The following is a 21,424-nucleotide window of genomic DNA, read 5'->3' as shown; positions in this document are numbered from 1 at the left end:
AGCTATATTTTTTCGCTTTGGAAATGAAGGGGAGGGGGCGCACCGGGCGTAATTGCTGCTGGCAATTACTGACAGCAACATCAGGAGAATTGCATAACGATTAAATGCGAGCGAGCGAAGCGAGCGAGCTTGAAAATTTTGACATTTTACAGTCCCCAAACTGCCGTTTGTAGCTATATTTTTTCGCTTTGGAAATTCGGGGGGGGGGGGGGCGCACCGGGCGCAACTGCTAGCAATTACTGGCAGTAACGTCAGGAGAATGGCATATAACGGTTAAATGCGAGCGAGCGAGGCGAGCGATCTTAAAAATTTTGACATTTTACCGTCCAAAAACTGTCGTTTGTAGCTACATGTATATTTTTTTCGCATTGGAGGGAGGGGGCGCCCGGTGCGCCCCCTGGATCCGCCACTGGTAGTCAAGGGTGTCGGTTTATGTTCATGATTGGGGGAGGTATGACCAGCGAGGGGGCGTCGAAGTGACCAAGCGGGAGAAGGATGTCCAAAATCTGTACTTTATATAGAGCATCCCCTAATTTGTTTGTGTTTGTGAGTGTGTGTGTTTCATATAGATGGAAAAGTTAGGGGGAAAAGTGGCCTAACCTAGAAAGGACACTCACCATAATGTACAAAGTTGTATCCCTAGCCACATTGTAATACTGTATGCTTTAAACTGATAGAGAAAGGCTTTTCACAGTGTCTCATAGGTCCCTGGAAATCCGGAGTACTGTTACAAGTTTGACCAGTGTAAATTGTATGATGGTGCCAGTAAACTTGTATGAACATTCATTCCGTGGACAGATCGCTGTGCGGCCTCGCGGTGTGTGAATCTCGGGGACAGGAGGCCTGGATAAGATTTTCTTGTTTTGTGCATGAAGCCTGTGGGGGTTGGTGATGTTTGACGCGGGCCGAGCTGGAGGAAATTAAAACGATTTGAAGTATAATGGCCCGACTTATCCGCGTGCAGTCATTGGTAAGTTTTGAAGAGAAAGAGCACTGTTATCACATGGGAATAGAGGACTCACGCCAATCATTAGCTGCATTCTGATTCATTAGTCCCAGTTTCTGTCTCATTTCTTTTATCTTGAGCTCTGGGCTGTCTGACTTTCTCAAGATTGTGTTTTAGTTCTTGTCACTGACGCTTAACACCCACTGCATGATCTCATAATGTGGAATATATGGCTCACTTTAACACCGGAATACAACTGGCATGGTAGATGTCATACAACATGTTGCATCATCGACTTTTGCTCACTGGTGTCACAGTTTTGCATTGTTTGCTGACACAAACACATTACATTGTGTATAATGTGGGCACTGTAAAAGATGTGATCTGGTACATCAGGAGTCTTTGAACATTGGTTGTGTGTATCTACAATGTACAGGATTCTTAACCTGTTAATACACCGTACACTACACCATGGCATCTATACACTAACACTCACACTGTCGTATGGTGCACAGAGGCACTGTGTATTGATATTAGTCACTCTTTGCTATGGAGTTTTATTTCCTGTGCATTTCTGCTCTCACTATTAACCTTGGTTTCAAAAGGGACTTGCCTTCAGCACAACTCTTGTTCAACTCGTCTAAAAAAAAAGCAAAAAACAAAAAAAAAACCACCAAAAAAACCCCCTATGCTAACAAAGCATATCGTTTCACTGCTATATAATTGGCTCCTAATTTCAGTCAATTCTTTGCCTGCACCTTGGATCTTTGTGCTAGATTTCATACATGTGCATCTTAACATGGCTTAGAGGAATTTCTCATTTGTGTCACAATCTATTGACAGTTTCATATTTATCTACCTGAAGGTACTATGCTCATTCATGTATTTCATAATAATGATAAGCCCATATGCATGCTAGTAACCGTTGACTTCTACCAGTGTTTAGACCATAGCCTTCTACAAATTGATATCATGTACACATCAAGGAACCAGGGGTCCGTTTCAAGAAGTCATCACATAAAAGTCTTTACACAAATCTCAGAATGACCGAAGTCGCTCGTCTGTAGCTATGAGAGACTTTCAAATCCATTTCATGAAGTAGTCTTTCATAAGTGTGTCTTATGAGCGAAAATTCTCTCATAAGACTTTCATGAAATGGACCCCTGGAATGCTGAAGAATTTAGAGAGATATTCTTGACCTGTTGTACTATGAGAATGTCATCATTAATTTAAATACAAGAATACACATTTTTTTCCCCACCTCATCATTATGTGGGTCGTACTGATCCATCTCATCAATTCTGCTCTTGTGTGAATTTGTGAAATGTAGAGCTACAAATGTACCATGGCAACACGGAGAAATTGTGAGAGTTGGTTAGATGGTGCCGTTTAAGTTACCTTCATATTTCATGCAATTGGACCCTTTCATTATTGTGAAAGTATTGTACAGTGTAGATGTTTTTAGCCATTTTTATTGTAAACATTTAATCAACAATGACACATTTGTGCCTTTATTTTCAAATGTAAGGTTGATTATTATGTTTTACAAAGAAAAGAACTATGAAATATACATGGACAGATAACTTTACATTATTCTGTGAATCATAGGTATGTACAGCGTGGTAAAATTTCAAGACACACAGTTATGAATTGCCGAATATAACCAGCACACCATACATTCAGAAATAGTTTTGTACAACTGTAGCTCACATGCTACTTGTTTAACCATCCCTGAAATCTATGATTTCTGTGACTAGAATCCTATGCATATTATGCACATAGGACAGCAAATTTAAGTTGTCCTTTTCTTTGAATTTGATTAAATTCAATTCTTGACATTACAAGAGAGATTCATGCAGCGTGGGTCTTGAATTTTACAGACTGTATGTACTCTGGTAATTCAACCAGTTGCACATTGACATCATGTGGAGGTTACAGAATTTCATAGACTCATATTCAGACCTTTATTAGTTGTCCATTCTCCAGCTGTCGGCACAGAAGTCCAGGGCATCATTCTCCAAACTGACAAATCAAAATGGTCAACTTTCTCGCAGTGCTTGCAGTAGGCACTCTAGATAGCCGACCACTTTGCCCGGGTTTCCTCCCTACAGTTACAGGCGTACATTTATGTTTGGGGATCCGAGATGCGATGCAAAGTACCATACATCCCGAGGGACAATTCAGGCACACACTTCTTTGACAGTACTGTACAATTGGTTTGATATCAAAATAGATCACTTGTCTCCCAGTGTGCAATGCTGTCTGATGCTGTAAAATCATACATATTTCATTTCATCATAGCTGGTAAAGGCACATACAGTACAAGTTGTAGAATACAGGGTTTAGAAGCCAGATTAAATGGTGTTAAATACACATGTTGTTTTGGTTGAGATGGCAATTCAGGTTTTAACTCTTGCGAGATAATTAGAAATCTCTCATATGAAATGTTAAAGAGGATATGATTCTAAGAGGAATTAAAAGTTCATTTTATAAAAAGCAGTTTTAAAATGGCTGAGATATCCAAAAACACAGTAAAACAAAGTGGTCCAAATAATTTTATTAGGACCTTTTTGCTTTTGGATATATCTCAGCCATTTCAAAACTGATTTTTATCAAAATCAATTAATTTTTTTTTTCCTTTTAGAATTGCATGCTCTTCAGTATTTCATGTTACTGGTTTCTAATCATATCACAAAACGTTAAAACTAGAATCTCCTTCCCAACCAAAACTATGCCATCGCTTTAAGCTTTTTATTAGAAACAATTTTGGCACTCTTCTACTGAATATTTCCTTCACTGTCCATGATGCAGGTTTGAAGGAGCAAGTCAAAATAAGCCACCCTAGCACTCGGGTGGTCACTGGTTTGATTTTCATTTCACTTTCCTGTGCAGTGCATTTTGTCATAACAGGATATTGATATCTCTAACTGCTTCTCAGGCACTTTCAGAAGATCCGCAGTGGCTTAACTACTTCATCAGGGGAAAAAGAAAAATTCAACACACATTTCAAACAAATATAGTTGGGATACAACTTGCATCATTACTATTGAGTCATACAGAAGGATTGTGGATTTAAATCTTGCATTGGATTTCCGTCATAAATCAGATAAACAATTCCAGTTTTACAGTTCTCTATATGATAGAATATCGTATTACATTTGACTCCTGTGTCACAAATGGATCTGTATTGCCTGGGGCATATTCGCTTAGAAAGGAAAAAAAATATCCTTGTGCCCTCTTCTGCCAGCATTCATTTCAAAACCATACGACTTGTTTTGTAAGATCATGGTTGTTTGGTTTTGAATAAAGGGATGGTACAGTATTGGTGGAGATGAGAATTGGGCTTTTAACTTTTTGCGAGATACCAAGAAAACACTTATGAAATAGTTTAGAGTATACCATTTTAAGAGGAATTCAAAGTTTATTTGACGAAAATCGGGTTTGGAATGACTGAAACATCCAAAAACAAAGTAAAACAAAGCGATCGTAATAAAGTGTGGGTCCCACACTTAATATTAGAATCGCTCTTTTTTGGATATCTCAGCCATTTCAAAACCAATTTTCATCAAATAAACGTTGAATTCCTCATAAATGGAATTACATGCTCTTTCATATTTCATAAGAGGTTTGTCATTATCTCACCAAAAAATGTTAGAAACCTGAAATTAGGTTTCAACCAAAACTGTACGATCCCTTTAATTGCTTCATCAATTTGTGGTTTAGTGTATGTAAAATATTTAATTTTTTTTTTTCTTTAGATTCTTTTCCACAGATGTTTGGGAATCACAATGGCTGCTTATGAACTTTGATGACGCTTCAATAGACTACTGGTATTTATGATTTAACCAAGAATTTAAACAAGAGTTAATGGCAAGTTCTCCATCTCAGCCAATGACAATTAATCTCTTCTATGCATTTATAGTACATAGATTCACCACCCCAATACAAAATTGGTTCTATTGATTAATTTTATTATATAACAAATAAGGTTTGAATCGTTGCTCTGTGTCCTAATGATTCTTGTGACATGAGCAAACTTCAATGATTTGTTTATTTGTGAGTGTACTTGTATACATATACATGAACAATGTAATAGATCTACATTGTTAGTACAGACACCTCTTTTGATTTAACTAAGATGTCGGGCAGTGGTATTCAAATGACATTTGAGCATCAATAGATTATGATGGACTATATTACAACAATGTATCACATTTTGATGGGGGGGGGGGGGGGGGTTGCTTAGATAGAGTAAGAAGGAACCTTTGTCCAGACAATCAAAGATATACTAAAAGTACACTTATTTTACCTCTAGAGATCCTTGCTATATCTCAGCCCCCAAAATGCCATTTTAATGAATACTGACCAGTAGGAGATATAAAGGACACTTTTCTCCATACATTATTTGGATGCAAAACTTACATGAGTTAGAAATATTGTACATGTATTCAGTTTTCAGTGTAACATAGTAGTGTTCAAATAGAAAATGGTGAACAGAGATGGGCAGATATTCTGATGAGCATTTCATTGTTTTGACCTCTTTTGTGGTATTCATATTCTGTTTGTTTTTCATCGCTGTATCTACATGATAACATGATTCATGTTGCCATGGCGTCATTGTGGAAGATCGTTTTGGCGATAATGCAAGTTATATATGTGCAGTCTACACACCCCCTTTTACATGAACCCCTAAGTTTCCTTGCCACAGTGTGGTCTAATTTTAGAAGCGTTCATTGTCTAATGCAAATTTCCACACTGTTCCAAAGGAGCGCTCAGATTTGTGACTCACTGTACGCCATTTGATTCCACCCCCCCCCCCCCACCCCCGGAGGGAGTTGCTATCACGAGCCAGCGGTTGACTGCCAGTTGTCTGCTGTGCTTCGCGAGAGTCGACGACCATTATTCGCCTGGAAAGTGAGGAGAGCAGTCGTCTAGAGCCTCCCCGTTTTTCGGGAGCGAGAAAGGAATCGCTACGAGTTCGTCAAGTTTTCCTGTGCAGGTTTTGGAAGAGGGGGGCACAGACCCTCAGGACCTACTCAGCTCTTCAACTTCAGTTTATATTCTCATCAGAAACGGCGTAGTCATTGATCTGGATAATTTTTTTAAACTACGGCCTAGCTTGTCCTGATGAAGGGTTTTAAAGGTGACTTCTGGAGAAACAAGTGGAGTGTAATCAATAGGGACTGTTATTAGAAATTACGCTCAGCACCAATTCGACCTGATTTCTTTGAAGTGTGATATCGCCTTATCAACGGCATCTTTCTGAAGGGCCAACAAGCCGCATTGATTAGTAATCTCTAATCCTGATAGCTTCATCGTATGCGATTGGCTTACAGCATTATCTAGAGCACTGACGATCTTTCCTGTTGCAAAGGACAGTTGATTTCAACTAAAAGTAAAAAAAGAAAAAAGACCCAAACAGAAAACCTGTTATTTTCCTGTTCACGCTCAGCAGCGTTGCATACTTTGGAGAATCTGTGGCATATGCCTGGAAAACTTTGAAAGGACATGCAGTGGAAATCGAGGACAGTGCTTGTAGAGACATTGAGTCTTTCTGATTGATGGTATGAAACTCATTACCCTTCTCTGCTTGATGACTGCAGCGGTTAATTTGTCGCGAGAGGACATTTGCCCGACGAGAACAAACAGGAAGCTCCCATATCTCGACTAATCGATTCAAGCACCTTGGATGTGCCGCATTAGTGCGGATCCCTCACGGAGTCCCCTGGGCTCAGGCGTTTGTTTTCTTGACTCAATCACCGCTTGAACTACCGGGCGCGCATTTCCCTCGTTGGCTATGTCCATGATCCCACTTGGATTCTTCCAATACACAAGAGCTTTTCCTCAACATTGCTTGAATGTGCACATTGCTTTATTGCCGTACTGAAGAGTGTATTGAGAGAGTCGTTGACTTCTTTTTGAGTTGTACTTGGAGGTACAACTGCGCCTCCAGTGCATTCTCTGGAAAAAATAAATGGTTAAATGAATTTGAATGGTCCCCTGCGACCAAAAGAAGTTATTTCCCCTTCTCTCAGCACCTAGACCTAGGTGGAGTTCTCTCTTTGATTGGCCATCTACTGAGAAGTCTAAACTATTTTGACCAGTACCCCATATGGCTGGACCTGTGACTCAGTGTCAGCTCAACAGTAATAACTGAGTTGGGAATTCTCCATCCCCCCCCCTTGTTGCAGTTAGCATTTCTCTACTTTTTAAACCTATACCATATTTGGGGGGAACCTTGTGGAGGGATTGGCACTAAAGGCAAAAAGCGGGCAACCCAGCTTTTTGTGCCTGCATAGCAAGTTGGAATCGCATCTGCCGATATGGTGATCGAACGTCGCAAGAAATCACGCTCGGGCGCTCACGCCCTGGAACTTCCCAAGATTCGGCCTGTCAAGAGACCTTTGAGCCAGGTATGTGTACACTACATACGTACCATCGTAGACTTTACATCACTCCCAGGGGAGTTGCTCCCACACTTCTGCCCCTGCTACAGCACACTACAGTTGACTCCTGTTATCAAAAATTCTCTGAGACTGGCAGTTTTCTTTTATTATGTCAGAATTTTGTTTATTCTGTAGTAAAACAAATAAAGCATAAAAATATAAAAAAACTAGAAAAGCACTCTGAGAGCACAGACCTACGCCAAGCAGCTACTTTCCACCAATGATCTTGCTCTTCCATAGTGATCAGTGATTTCCAGGCATACGTATGCATGCTGAAAAATCGGCCTATTTCCCAGAGAAGCCTTTGTTGCATCATAAACCCTCTACTGCGTGGCGCGCCTCGCCCTAGCAGAAACTAGAGCACGCACTTTAGTGCGCGTATGAAAACCTCAAAAATGTGCAGCTTGAACTCCCCAGGTCATTGACCCTACCCACCAAAATATCGAAAATCCTTCATAAAATCCATGAAAGTTTCTGGATCACTAGCAAAATTTTATCATTTGTTCCTTGTGTCATTCTCAACCTTCCCTGCAAGACCCCGTTTACAGTTCGAGGCTCGGCCGCGGCGGAGCCCACCTTCATTTCAGTGTAAACGTGCAAAAGGCCAAATGCGAGGCCAAAATTGGCCTCGCATTTGGCCTCGCTCTGGAGGTGGTCTCGGCCGAGGCCGAGCCGCGGCCGAGCCCGGCCTTTTCTTGGTGTAAACGCAAACTGGGCCAAATGCACGGCCAATTTTAGTCTGGATTCCAAACCCTCTGCCTGTATCTTTCGCTATTCAGGATATTAACCCCCTCAACGTCGAAAACTAGTATAGTTTAAGGTGGTTTTGTCCTTCAAAGGATTTTTTCCTTCGGCAAAGACCTTTGCCCGAGTTGGCAAAGGGTCTGAAAACCAGACAATACCAAATCGCGTTTGTTTACAAGCAGAGCGCCACTACGACAAAATATTGAAAGGTTTGAATCAAAAGCGCGGCCGAGCCCGGCAGTGTAAACGGACAAAATTGCGGGGCTCGGCCTCGCAATTGAGGCTGGGCTCGGCCGCGGCTCGGCCGCGGCTTGGCCCAGCCCCGCACTGTAAACGGGGTCCAAGTTTCATCTAAATCCGTTCCCAACTTTTTGAGTTATTTTGCACACGGACAAACAAACGGTAACAAAAACATAACCTCCCCCCTTGGCGGAGGTAATAAATAGATAATACTTTTGGGACCTGAACTTTTACTTCATTGTTGCAAAATTATTTTTAACTCTATCAGTAATATAATGGGAGTGTATTATACAATGGAAGTGTTCATAGTGTATACGCCGTTGCCAAATGTGATGCATGAAATTTCAGTAAATCTATAACAACTACAGTTTAATATTAATCAAAGTAAGCGTTTTTGCTCATTGGCATACAGAAGAGTCCCTATGAACTGAAAAACATACTTTTCCTAAATACACAGGTCTTTTTAATAAAGATCATTGTAGGAACCACTGCCAGTATTTATATTGCTATAAACATACCTTCTTCTCTACAAGGAAACATTCTACACTGGTCTAGTGGCAAAAATCAACAACAGCAGCAACAACAGGCCACCAAAAGATGATGACAATGTATTTTTTAGAAAATGGTTCTGTAAACTGTGTTGTGCATCAGTGATTAAGCTTAAGCATATTCAAAAACAAAAAAGTTTATGAGGCAAGCCTTTTACAATTGTACTTAGCTGATGATTTATAGCAGTTCTGCATTTGGAGACCTTGTCGTATTTGTATGATGTTTGAATGGCAGTGAACAATTCAGAATATGAAATTTAAGAATCGGTCCCTGTTCATTATCTCACCAGGCTGGGATATCTTAGTAAAAGTGATGCAGACTGTACACTGGATCATGCAATTATTGTAATCGATTCAATTCTATTCAAACTTTATTTTCACTTTTTCAAGAGTGAAAAAAATCAACATGAAAGTTACTTTTTCAAGAGTGAAAAAAATCAACATGAAAGTTACTTTTGAGTGAGAACATTAAACTTAGGTGTAAATTGAATTCATGCAGTGTTGAAGTCGGCTGACTCGGGGCAAGGACATAATTGTACTGTAGGATAGCTCCTGCCTCCAAAGTGTGTGTGTGTGTGTGTGTGTGTGTGTGTGTTGTGAGTAGTTTCTGAAGCAGTGCCATGACTACGCGTACCTCAGCATATCCTGTTGACAAAGTCGAAAACAAAACTCGGCTTTCCATCGATGTACAGATTCATTTCTTCCACAGCGGCCTACAGTACCCCAGGCTTTCAATGACATTCCCGCCAAAAGGCTGCGTGCGTGTTTTATCCCAGCTGCTTCCTGTTTAGATCATCAACAGAGAAAGGAGTGCAACATCAGAAATTCACTTCATCCCATCTATTTCTAGACTACTGCAGGCAGTGCCTGTCATGCTACAGAAATGTGTGGTATATACCTGTATTATACTCTGGTTCCAAGACATGAATGGATGCAAACCAAGAAATTTGCACAAAGTTACTCCGTGGTGGTGAATTCCTGATCCTCTAATAATAAGTAACTGTTTGATTTTTTTTTCACTGCTCCTGTGTGACATAGGCCTGAAGAGCATGTTGCCTGTTGTCTACAGTTACAACTCATTTGTATGACATCATCGGAGAAGAGAGCTGTGATTCAATTGTAAAGTATTGTTTATGGTTGGACTATTTGACATAGCTCATCTTCCTTTGCATTTAATTGACTTTCCAATATGTGATGCTTCACATTCAGAGACTCCAACTCTCCCGTTTTCGACGGGAGATCTCCCGCCGAAAACCCATTTTTGCAAAATCTCCCGTTCTCCCGTTTGAGATTTAATTTCTCCCGCCCTGGCTCTTTGTCTCCCGTTGGAAAGGATTTCTTACTTTATTTCTATCGTGTGTTGAAAAAAAATAAGCCTTAGATAGCACAAGAGAGCATCTAGAACCCTAGGAACTTCGCGCTTCGCACACATCAAGTTGGAGTCTCCCGTTTGCTAGGGGTTTCAGGCGGGAGAATCTCCAGATCAGAAGGTGCTTTGGGTTGGAGTCTCTGCACATTCACTTCTATACTTTCACAGTTTTTACCTAGAGATCAAAGCGCCATCCTCGTTTCAGACTCTAGTTGCATATAACATTCAAAGAAATTGGTCGTTCCCCCTTCCTTTTTTAGTAGGAATGGGGGTGGGGGATGGGAGAGGAGAGTGACAGCAGAAAATCATATACGTAGATGGGTTTATATAACCTCATTCAAGAGGCCTTACAGGGGCCAGATTGAAGCATAAGTTGATTCTCTTAAAATATCTGTATTTAAGAAATGCTGCATGAACAGTTCGTGAGTGGGCGTGTCATTGATGTCAAGTTGACTGAGTGTTTCTTTCTCAAAGATGGAACATAAGACATAGCAGAGTTCCATGTCTATACTCAAGTGTAGGGTGAGAATAAAAAGAGGCCACACAGTGTACGGCTAATACGAAGTTGAACTTGACTAGATGGATAAATTCCACACTCTGTGTGACACTTAGTATAACATTGTACATTGTAGGTGCCCTGGATTGTGAAATGAGTCATTTCCACTTTTGCCAATGATTACCCCCCCCCCCCCACAAAAAAAAAAATGAAGATGTTTAGCCACTTCACATTTATATACAAGAATTATTGTTTTTTGAATCATGTTGCAAAAGTTAATTCTATTTACCACCATTCCCTCATGACCCCCCCCCAAAAAAAAAAGAGAAGATATTGATAATACTAATAATTTGGCTGCAAGCTAAGCACTTTAAATGAGCCAAACTGTACATGCCTAACCAGTGACCGCAGTGTGACCTCGGACACATTCACTCAGGAACTATTGTGGCCAGTTGCGTCGTGGGATTGGGCAACTTAAGTTTTTACTGTGTGGTGTTCACGAACACTGCACAAGGATTTCTATAAAATATCAAATTGGACTGATTTTTGCATGGCAGTGCACTTTGTGATGGAGGGAGATTTTTGGTTACCGGGCAATTAAAAGATAATGATATCTGTAAAGCTCTAGATGTATCTATAAACTATCTTGCCATTCCTGTATAAAGTGCTGGGAATAGCTATACATGTAGCTCACAAAGCTATAATGTAAAGTCCTGATGAATTTTGCAGAACTCTTTTTGGAAAGTGATACTGGTTTGCATGGTGTAATTTGTCTGACCGCTGGAGCCGAGGGAATTATAAACAATGAGTGTGATTAGCATCATGTGAGGCTGTTCTCATGTTGTGTGGCTTTTGCCAGTCGAGATTACAAAAATATCCAATACCTCAAAGTCCTTTGCGGTCTGAATGTTATCCATTCATCAAGTACTTGTAGTATTATTACTTTTTCTTGTCTCCTTGCTAAGATTTTCATTTATTTTGTGTAAAAATGGAGAGCAGTCAAGCCATTCCCTCTGTCTACAAGAGGGGCTTGTGATTGAAGGGGAAGAGTTTTCTAATGAGGTAATTCTCTTGAGCATGTCTCTCGTCATTTGAGAAAAAAACAATGACCAAAAAAGGCAGCACATGATCGCTTTGTTAAGAGCAAAATTGGACAAAATAGGGATTGAAAAAGTTTGACAATATTTACATCTCCAAGTCATTTAAAAGTGGACCGTGTTTGGAATCTCAGTAGTAATGCTCTGTGATTATATAATTGCTATTGAATTACTGCATCGTAATTGTTTGGTGGTACAATCATTCTGTTTGATTTTAACTCTTTATGTGCCACGTTCGCACGTCCGACTCAGTCGACGGCGTGCCAACTTCGCATATTCTGCTCAACAAACAAAGCCGCTTAAACCGATCGATAAATCACTAATCCCGCGGTACGATGAAAGCGTTTCTCGCGCTTTTGTTCCTCTCACATACGGCTTGCATTCTATGTGGTGATTGACTATCAAGCGGTGTTAACAACTAAATTTGCATGTATATTCTAAGTTTCTGTCACGGTTTTATGTGCAAAAGTCATGCCTTTACAGTAATGTAGCAACTGGTCATTCAAAAGAAAAATGGAAAATGAATTTTTTCATACAATTTATATTGAAGCAAAGTTTGGCATTCCTCTTTAACTTTGCTCACTATTGTGTCCACCTTAACAGAAATTTGTAAAAGTTATACAAACTGGAAAAACCTAATTCTTTCTCGAAGCATGACTACCTTCGTGTCTCAGAATAACGTGGCACACAGGGGGTTTCCACCATGGCACATAAAGAGTTAAGCTTGCATATTTCATACTTGAAAAAACTTTTTTGTGGCCAATTTTGTATAAGTGCAATTCAATAAACAGATTTATATCTATTCAAATTGATATTTCTTGCATGGAATGCAACTGACCAATTCGTCCATCAAATGCAGGATTACAACTGTATATCTGTTTTCCCTTAAAATCAATTTGCAGCATGGATGATAATTGCTGGCTTACATTGTATATATACAATGTAAGCCAGCATTTAAAATATCCCATTCACACATACATTGTAGTATACACTATCGACATGTAGTAATGATGTCGTAACCTGTCGTAGTCATTTCCTAAAAGCCATAGTGAGTTTAGCTGCTCTTGTTTCATTGGTTAAAGTCTCTACATCACTAAAGGAGGCTACGTTCTGTTCCAGTCGGGCACAATGCAATCGACCGAAAAACATAATTTCAAATTTTATGCATGCCTTTTAAACAATGGTTCTCCTTGACAACATGAAAGCTTGCCCAAGGTTTGCCTGCCGTAACAAAAACTAGTGTATGCAAACTGGATTCCAAATTACATATCGAAAAGTGTTGTTGAGGTACAGGTTAATAGAATAGGTCATTACTACGTCAATTTCGGAGAATTCTCAATGAATTTGAATATTAGTGTTGGAGATGATGCTATGCAAAGGCCTTTAACAGGTGGGAGAATGTAGAACTGGAAGTAAAAGGTTGTTCCTGATTGCTGCGTGTGCGGGCGTGGGTGGGTTTACATCCAGGAAAACACTCGTCAGCCTGCCTGCTGCTGTCCTGTAGCCTCATTCCTGCGGGCCTGTCTGCATGCTCCGAGGCTCCCCACCCACCCCATCTCTTCTTTCGGAGATCATTCATCAAGAGTCTTGGCAAAACAACAGGAAATATGATGTGCCAAGAGAGAGTGCCGAATGCTGTGACAGGCAAGCGGGGTCAAAGGTGAACGGTGTGCGCCTGTCACTTGGGCTGGCAGCGGGGACAAACTGTGGAGGGAGCCCTGTCAAATAGTTTCAAGCAGTGCCTTTTCCTTTTGATAAGCCAAAAAATATATTGAAATGGGGATGTGTGCATGTTTTGTGAATGTCACTTTTGGCAGACCCCACTTCCGAAGTCTTATCTGGTTACATGAAAAATGCTGTGTCTTTCATCATGAGTGTATTTGATCTTATGTTGGACACACGCTGTACGAGCCGAGTATCAAACAGCTTCTGTCGGATCATTAAAATTTGTGCCCCACTCAGAGGCCGTGCTTGACAGCTGTTGCCACTCCACTTGAAACTGAAGATATGGAATGACACATGTAACTTCGGTGTAACAGAAACAGTTGTATTCTACCATTGAAGTTAGAAGTTAACCTGTCCATGCTCCATGAAGAGAAAAATTGACAAAATTTTGTAAAAATGCAGGAGGTGATATTGGGGTGAGCATGAAATATGAACGAGGTATGCATTGAATTTTAGGATAGAGAAGGAAATGTAGTCGAGATAGAAAAAAGGGTGCCAGGGTATGAAAACACTGGAGAACGCCAGGGAGAAGAAACTTCTTGGTATTGACTCTGCCACAAATTCCTTCGTGTGTGTGTGCAAGCAAACATGTCTTGTTTCTCGTCTGCTTCTTTCTTCTTCTTCTTCTGAGGAGGAAGAACGTCAATACCTGGCCCTGCTCCGGCAAACATCGTATCCAGCGGCAACACCCGCATCCAAACGTGTCATCGCCCCAACATCTCTTTCTCTCTCTGTTGCTATCTATCTTTCTGTCTTGGTCACGTACGTGCTCTCGGCTTCAGAAGGGGAAAGGCGGTAAAGGGAGTCACGGCCAAGCAGAAAAACAGAGAAACCCAGAGAGGGATTTTTTCGAGGCTTTTGGGATGCGCTCGTTCCTATCTCTTTTCCTATCCCCAGGCAACAGATGGATCTTCAGAGCGTTATTTATGCAAGGCTTACGCTAGCGAAGCCCCTGACTTATCCCCCAGTTCATTGTGTGAGGGGGATGATATGATCTCGTCTGTATGCCATCAGTGAGAAAATTGAGAAACAATTTTTAGAACTAGATGCCTTTCAGATGGTCTGATATGATGTCAAAAGTAATGTCTGCATCTAGAAATGTTGATACATTGACGTACAAAAGCACATACACAACTGTGTAGGAAATGTCAAGCCATGTTCACCATCTCAACTGTTCCATCAACTATTCAGCTGTTCAGTTGCTGAAAACAATGCTTTACATGTGTTGTATCAAAGCCTATGATACACCAGTTCCGGTTACACAGCCAATTTAAGATATATTGCAGGATTTCACAAAGAAATCTAAGGATGAGAAAGATACCAAGGAGCTGAAACTGATTGTTTTTACAGTTTGCAGGCTTGGTGCTTTGGGATGCAGCCGCGAACCCTGTGTTGTTCTGGAACTCCGTGTGGAGCAAAAGTGGTGGACCTGTCTCCCCAAGTCATCTCCTCGTCATGGCAACGGCATGCCCTCAATTCCAGCATTTCCCCTCCCAGCACCTATGAATAGCGAGTGACTCATGACTTCTTGTCATGAGAAATGGCGCGTTTGACATTATCCTAGGATGGACACCAGCTTGAATTCCCGTCTTTCCCCTCCATTCTCCTTGTAGGAAAATCGCAGAACCGGTACATTCTGCCCACCAAATTACCTCCGTGCTTTAAACTTCTCCCAGCTGTGAGTTGTGCCCATAATTCAGAGTAAACTGGTATTTTGACATGATACTGGAACTTTTCAAACTCTTGGATTTCATTCTCTGCACTCAGTTCTCCTAGGAGGAAAAGTGCAGAACCGGTACATTCTGCTCCCCCCCCCCCCATTGCCTCCATGCGTTAAACATCTCTGAGCTGTCACTTGTGCCCACAAGTCAGAGCAAACTGGTTTTCCAACCAGCATGATACTGGAACTAGTGCAAACTCTGTCACATTTAAATCAAAATTATGTTCCACTGAATTTTTGGGTGCAGAGAAGACCAATCTCAAGTACAATGTATGCCCATTTCTGCCACAAGTGGATTATACAACATGTGCAGGTGCTTAGGCTTTTGAAAATGCAATTGACGTCAACTCTCAACATCTACTGTTCTGAATTCTATTAAAATAAACACACGAATCTCCCAAAATAAAACAAATGATGACAATTGGTGTACACACTGAGGAGATCAGCTATTACACAGGTCTATTTTTACTATAGACCTGCTTTTAATCAAGGAGCCCAATGTACAAATAAATTGCTAAACATTAGCCACTCTGGTTTATATAATATCTTGAATCATAGATATGGTTGAATCAAAGAATCAAAGAATAGGGCTGGGTGCGATACTCATAGCTTTGATGTCACAGGCATATTCTTATCTTCTTAAAAGAATGATCACGTGATTGCATCTTGAAAACAATTGATTGGGGCTGCTAACACCTCCATATTGCTTCCTTCTTCTGTGGAAACTCTGTGACGAAAGGACTGGCTACTCAGAAACGAAGTTCTGACGCAGGCTTCCCGTTTGAATTCAGATAGCGTCCGAGTGCTCTTAATCACTTCCCATGCAAGCTACACGCAGTGATTAGCAGACTACGCAAAGATTACCATAGAGCACTTGTCCGACTGAAGTCAATTGGCAAACTGCTCTCCTGCAATAATTACCTTGCTATGATATACTCGACCTGCGAAGCTCATTTTAAAGTTCTTCATCTGCAGGAAAGCGTTAATCTAGCTGTTATTGGACACTCTACCTCTCAACTCGATTCCTCCAGTCTGTTCACGAATATCTTGGATTGATACATTTAATGAGGTCATTAAATTCATATACACAATCATTTAATATTATCTGCCAAATGCATTTTGTCTACGAAGGAGCAGTGGAATTAAAAACTCAGTTGGATATCTGAAGAGGTATGCAGCTGTGTATTCAGTGAGATTATTCCTTTCTTTGCTCACTTTAAATTGCTAGTCTTCCTCATGCTATTAAACCAGGGCTGCTTCAATTTTGGTTGTGATTTATTATTATAAAGGAATATTATTGTTTATACACCTTAATGTGATTTTTATATACTTTTTCCAGCAGTTAAAGATATGAAATAATGTGTCAAATGTGCAGTCATTATGCATTTAGTCTTCATATCATTTCCAAGTCATTCCATCTTCTACACAATACATGTGTACCGTACACACACACATGTGCTACTCCTTTAAAATGAAACATGAAAAAAAATATTACATTGTACATGTGCTTTCGATCTGTGTATTATTAAAAACTGCAACATTTGGTTGGTTTTAAATCAGTTGTTTTTTTTCAGAACTATCCTTGAACTGAATAGTACCTTAGTAGATATTTCATCCAGAGTCAAATGAATGTAGTTTCTGTGAATATTCTGATGTTCATTGTTAGTAGATGAATAAAGGAAACAGAAAAAAAATGGAATAGGACGAAAATCTTAACAGAGAAGGGTAATGGCATTAGGCACATGAAGAAATTAAAATTGGACTAGTTAGTTCATGTGTTCAAATAGATGTAGAATTGACTTTTTACATGAAAACACAAAGTGACCTTACATTTTATGTGGCTGGGTCGTCTATTCTCTTTTTACTTGCTCAGTTTGATACTCAAAAGACTCCAAATATATGACTATTTGTGATTATGAAGTGGAAAGATATTCTTGATATCCATTTCTTAATGCTTGTGATTGTTGCTGACATTTGCAGGAAATACACTGTAAAAGGAGAAATTTCCACACAAGTTATTTTCTTCATTCTCAGCCGGTTTAAATGAATTCCGCATGTTTTAATTCCCTGGAATGAAACGTGTTTCGAGTACATATAGCAAACAAAAAAATTTGCATTCTTTTATTTTCGTGCTAGTTTCTGGTTGTGCAAAATGTGCAAAAATTTCCACACCTCCAAAATGTCCGCTTTTAATGGCAAAAGGTATTATGTGATGTCAACATGAAGCACTAAACTTGCTACTTCTCACTGACCTTGCTATGATAGTACAGTACATCCTGTAAAGCTAGTAACCGGTATGCATGTATGATTAGCATCTGTGCTAGCTGGCCGTTGATTTCCTATTGCCAGTGTATTTCAGGAACCGAGAGGCCGGATGTAACGTAAGCATTGGAAGATATAATATCATATGCTTGCCAAGTTTTGTAGTCAGCGAAATGTCTCTTTCCAGCTCTAAACAGCCGTGAGATAGAAGAGATAGAAAAAAAAGTGATTACTCAAACATGGCCCAATGTGAAATATTTTTGGTATGGAGACTAAAATCTATACTTTCTCTTCGCTTGATGCCAGTAAATTTATGTGCAAACAACTGTCAATGGCTTTATTAACTCTTTATGTGCCATGGTATAAACCATGGCTCGACACTAACTTTTTTGTTTGGTGGCCTGATGGGGCCACCAAAATTCTAAATTTCAAATTTTTGGTGGCCCGAGAGAAAAATTTGGTGTCCCGAAAAAAAACAATAAAAAACATTAAAAGTCCTTTTTTTTAATGAGTCAAATATTTAAGATTTATGATAGTAAGAATTAGAAGTTGGACATATCTACTCATAAACGAGATATGAAACTCGTCACACTGAAGACGAGTTAGGTGATACGCTTGGGGTCATCAGATGTCGGTCATCCGTGATCGACAAAGAAAAGAATGTAATACAGAACCTTGAAGTTCTAATGAGATACTTAGTTGAACTTTTCTGGGCCTACATTATTCAGATCACATTTGTTTTTCTGTCACACAAACTAAGTGGAAATTCTGTGCGTGTGCGACTAAGTCGATTTACGGACTTTTTGAGTACTTACAGTGCATAAACTTAGACCCCGTTTACGGTGCGGGGCTGGGCCGAGCCGCGGCCGAGCTGCAATCAAGGACAACCTCAATTGCGAGGCCGAGCCCCGCAATTTAGTCCGTTTACACTGCCGGGCTCGGCCGCGCTTTTGATTCGAACCTTTCAATATTTTGTCGTAGTGGCGCTCTACCCTTTTAAACAAACGCAATTTGGTATTGTCTGGTTTTCAGATCCTTTGCCAACTGAATTCCGTGGCGACGAAGTCGCCGTTCGGGCAAAGGCCTTTGTCGAAGGAGAAAATCCTTTGCAGGACAAAACCACCTTAAACTATACTAGTTTTCGACGTTGAAGTAGTTAATATCCTGAATAGCGAAATAGTACAGGCGAGGGTTTGGAAGCCAGACTAAAATTGGCCGCGCATTTAGCCCAGTTTGCGCTTACACTGAGAAAAAGGCCGGGCGCGACCGCGGCTCGGCCGCGGCCGAGACCACCTCCAGAGCGTGGCCTAATGCGAGGCCAATTTTGGCCCCGCATTTGGCCTTTTGCGCGTTTACACCGAACGCGGCCGAGCCTCGCACTGTAAACGGGGTCCAAGTGATCCTCGGCACGTACAAATAAAACATGACAATTAAGTGTTTATAACCATCCTGGCTTTAACAGTGGCCTTTTAAAACATGACCTTTGACCATTATTTACATAACCAATATGACTCCCTCTAATCTTGCTATCACAATGATCAGTTCAGAGAGCTCTTACAACTATATACAAGCCTGTGAGATTTACCAGCAGTAAAACCAATGAAGCCTCCGATACAAAACAGGGGATATAGAGCAAGTGAGTCTGTTTACATGAGAATGTGATTTATCCTGGACGAAAGTGATACCTCAATTAAAGAGAAAAGGGCAAAACATCACCTTTAACCATGTAACTATAGGTCTCCTCCAACTAAGAGTACACTTTGAACGTAAGCTTATACGTGAATGATAATTTATGACGATCTCACGTGATCGACACACATTCAAAGGGGACAGTTAGAAGTGGAAGGAGTGCTTAATCGTGTCATTAATTCCTAATCAATGACACCACTACTTTAGGCATATCATAATTTCTCATCTAAAATCAATGGCCTATAGGACTCATGCACCATTACTTGTATCGTGCATAAACTTTGTTTTTTAAGCTTTGAGTGAAACGTGTCATAACATAATTCTGTAATTCCATCAGCAGTGATCGATATAATAAAGAAGAAAGATATATCACCGTATTGAACGCTTAGAACCTAACGGGGGGGGGGGGGGGGTATTATAGCATGATACTCGGTTCTTTACTGCCCAGATGCCAACAACACCCATCACCCACGGCTACGCATAGAGAAACAGCCATGGCGAAAATAAAACTTTGCTTTCTCGTAGGCAGAATGACACAGAACCCCGTCAAACACACTTTTATTGGCAGGGATGGGCATGAAAAAGTGTATTACTAATACTAAACAGCGTATGCATTCCATTCATGTGGCGCGAGATACCTCTATAGCAACATAAAGCCTGTCTTCAACTCCGTTGGTCGAACAATGGCAACCTGAAATTTCAAAGAGATGAGCGAGACGCTATATACACCTGGCCCAGAGTTAATTTATTCAGTTCTCATTCCTACTTTAAGTTGGGTTATGCTATTGTAATCATTCCCATCTGCAGTATAACAAAACCAAAGTGAGGGAAAAGGGGAGAGAAAAACGAGAGGTGGCAAAAGGAAAACTGCATGCACAACTGCAATCCATGTCATTGCGTGTGACAGGTGAAGCAAATGTATTAGTTGTTATAGCAGTGGTTTATGAGCATAAACTGGCAAATAGACAGACAATGTCAAATATAAAAACCATCAATTTAATGTCAGAGAAGATGGTAAACAAGATGCATTGAAACTGTAACTAAATCGCTGCTCTTCTACTCGATCACGGAACGTCTAACTCTATATTCAACAAAAAACAAATGTTAGGGGAAAGAAACAAATTTAGATAACATTCTTAAATTAAAAACAAGAAAAAAAAATGTCCACGTCAGGATTAAAAAAAAAAACGCCGCACGAACATGCATTATATTCTAGATGGGAATACGGTCTTGATGCAAAGGTCCAATGATTGTCTCATTACTTTAAAAGCAATCTATGGTTCCCTTACCATCACCAGTACCACACCACAATGACGTCTCTAAAATCAATGGTAGCACATTTATCATTGCATCATGCATTAACTCCCTTTGCCTAAACTACCAGTGGAACGTGTCATATTATATTGCGTATTTCGATCAGTAGTGATTGACTTTAAAGAAGAAAGATGATGCAAAAAATTGAACGCTTACCACATTGCTTATAGGGCTATTCCAGTTTGGTACTGATCTGTTCTATTCTCCCAGATGCCAGCAACATAATATCACCTATGGCTAACTAGTGAAACAGCCATGACGAAAATAAACGACAGAGAACCCCGTCATAATCACTACACTTGGAAAGGTGTTGCCCGAAATTCCTCATTATGAAGCAATATCAAGTCACTTCCTTCCCTGCCTGTCTTTAACTCCGTTATTTGGTCAAACAATAACCTGGAATTCCAAAGAGATAAGCGAGACGCCATGCACCTGGACTAGAGTTAATTAATTCAGTTCCCATTCATGTTAGTTATGTAAACGAACACGTTCCTAAATATCCTGCTACAGTATAACAAGAACAAATGAAGAGAAAAGGAAAGAGAAAACGAATCGTGGCAAGCGGGACACTGTAACAAGGGGCAATTTACAACATTAAGTGTGACAAAATTATTGAAGCAAACCCAATCTCCAAACTCCAATACAAAGCAAGGGAAATAGAGCAGCCGTGTTCACGGGTTACGTACACTTGATAAAATAATACGATAAATGACATCGGAGTAAAGCTGAACTGCCGAAAAAAAAAGAGAGAAAAAAAAAGAAGAAAGAACGGATAAAAGTCCTGCGGGGGTCGAACCTCTCGCCTTCCGGTATGGCGTTATGAAGAAC

General features: G+C 40.3%; 1 protein-coding gene across 1 annotated transcript in view; it reads left to right on the top strand.

Moving 5' to 3' along the window:
- Nucleotides 1-782: 782 nt before the first annotated feature.
- LOC139740080 (uncharacterized) overlaps nt 783-21,424 on the top strand; it is an 81,311-nt gene continuing 60,669 nt past the window's right edge. The window contains exon 1 of the mRNA XM_071650668.1: nt 783-970. Coding sequence (XP_071506769.1) covers nt 941-970 — 30 coding nt within the window. The 5' untranslated portion in view covers nt 783-940. The remainder of the gene's footprint in view (nt 971-21,424) is intronic.

This window comes from Diadema antillarum, unplaced genomic scaffold (assembly GCF_040938485.1).
Source record: "Diadema antillarum isolate AM-2024a unplaced genomic scaffold, OU_Dant_1.0 seq00000833_RagTag, whole genome shotgun sequence".
Classification (NCBI taxonomy): domain Eukaryota; kingdom Metazoa; phylum Echinodermata; class Echinoidea; order Diadematoida; family Diadematidae; genus Diadema; species Diadema antillarum.
Note: the sequence above shows the minus strand (reverse complement) of the source record. Positions and strands in the feature narration are given on the sequence as shown.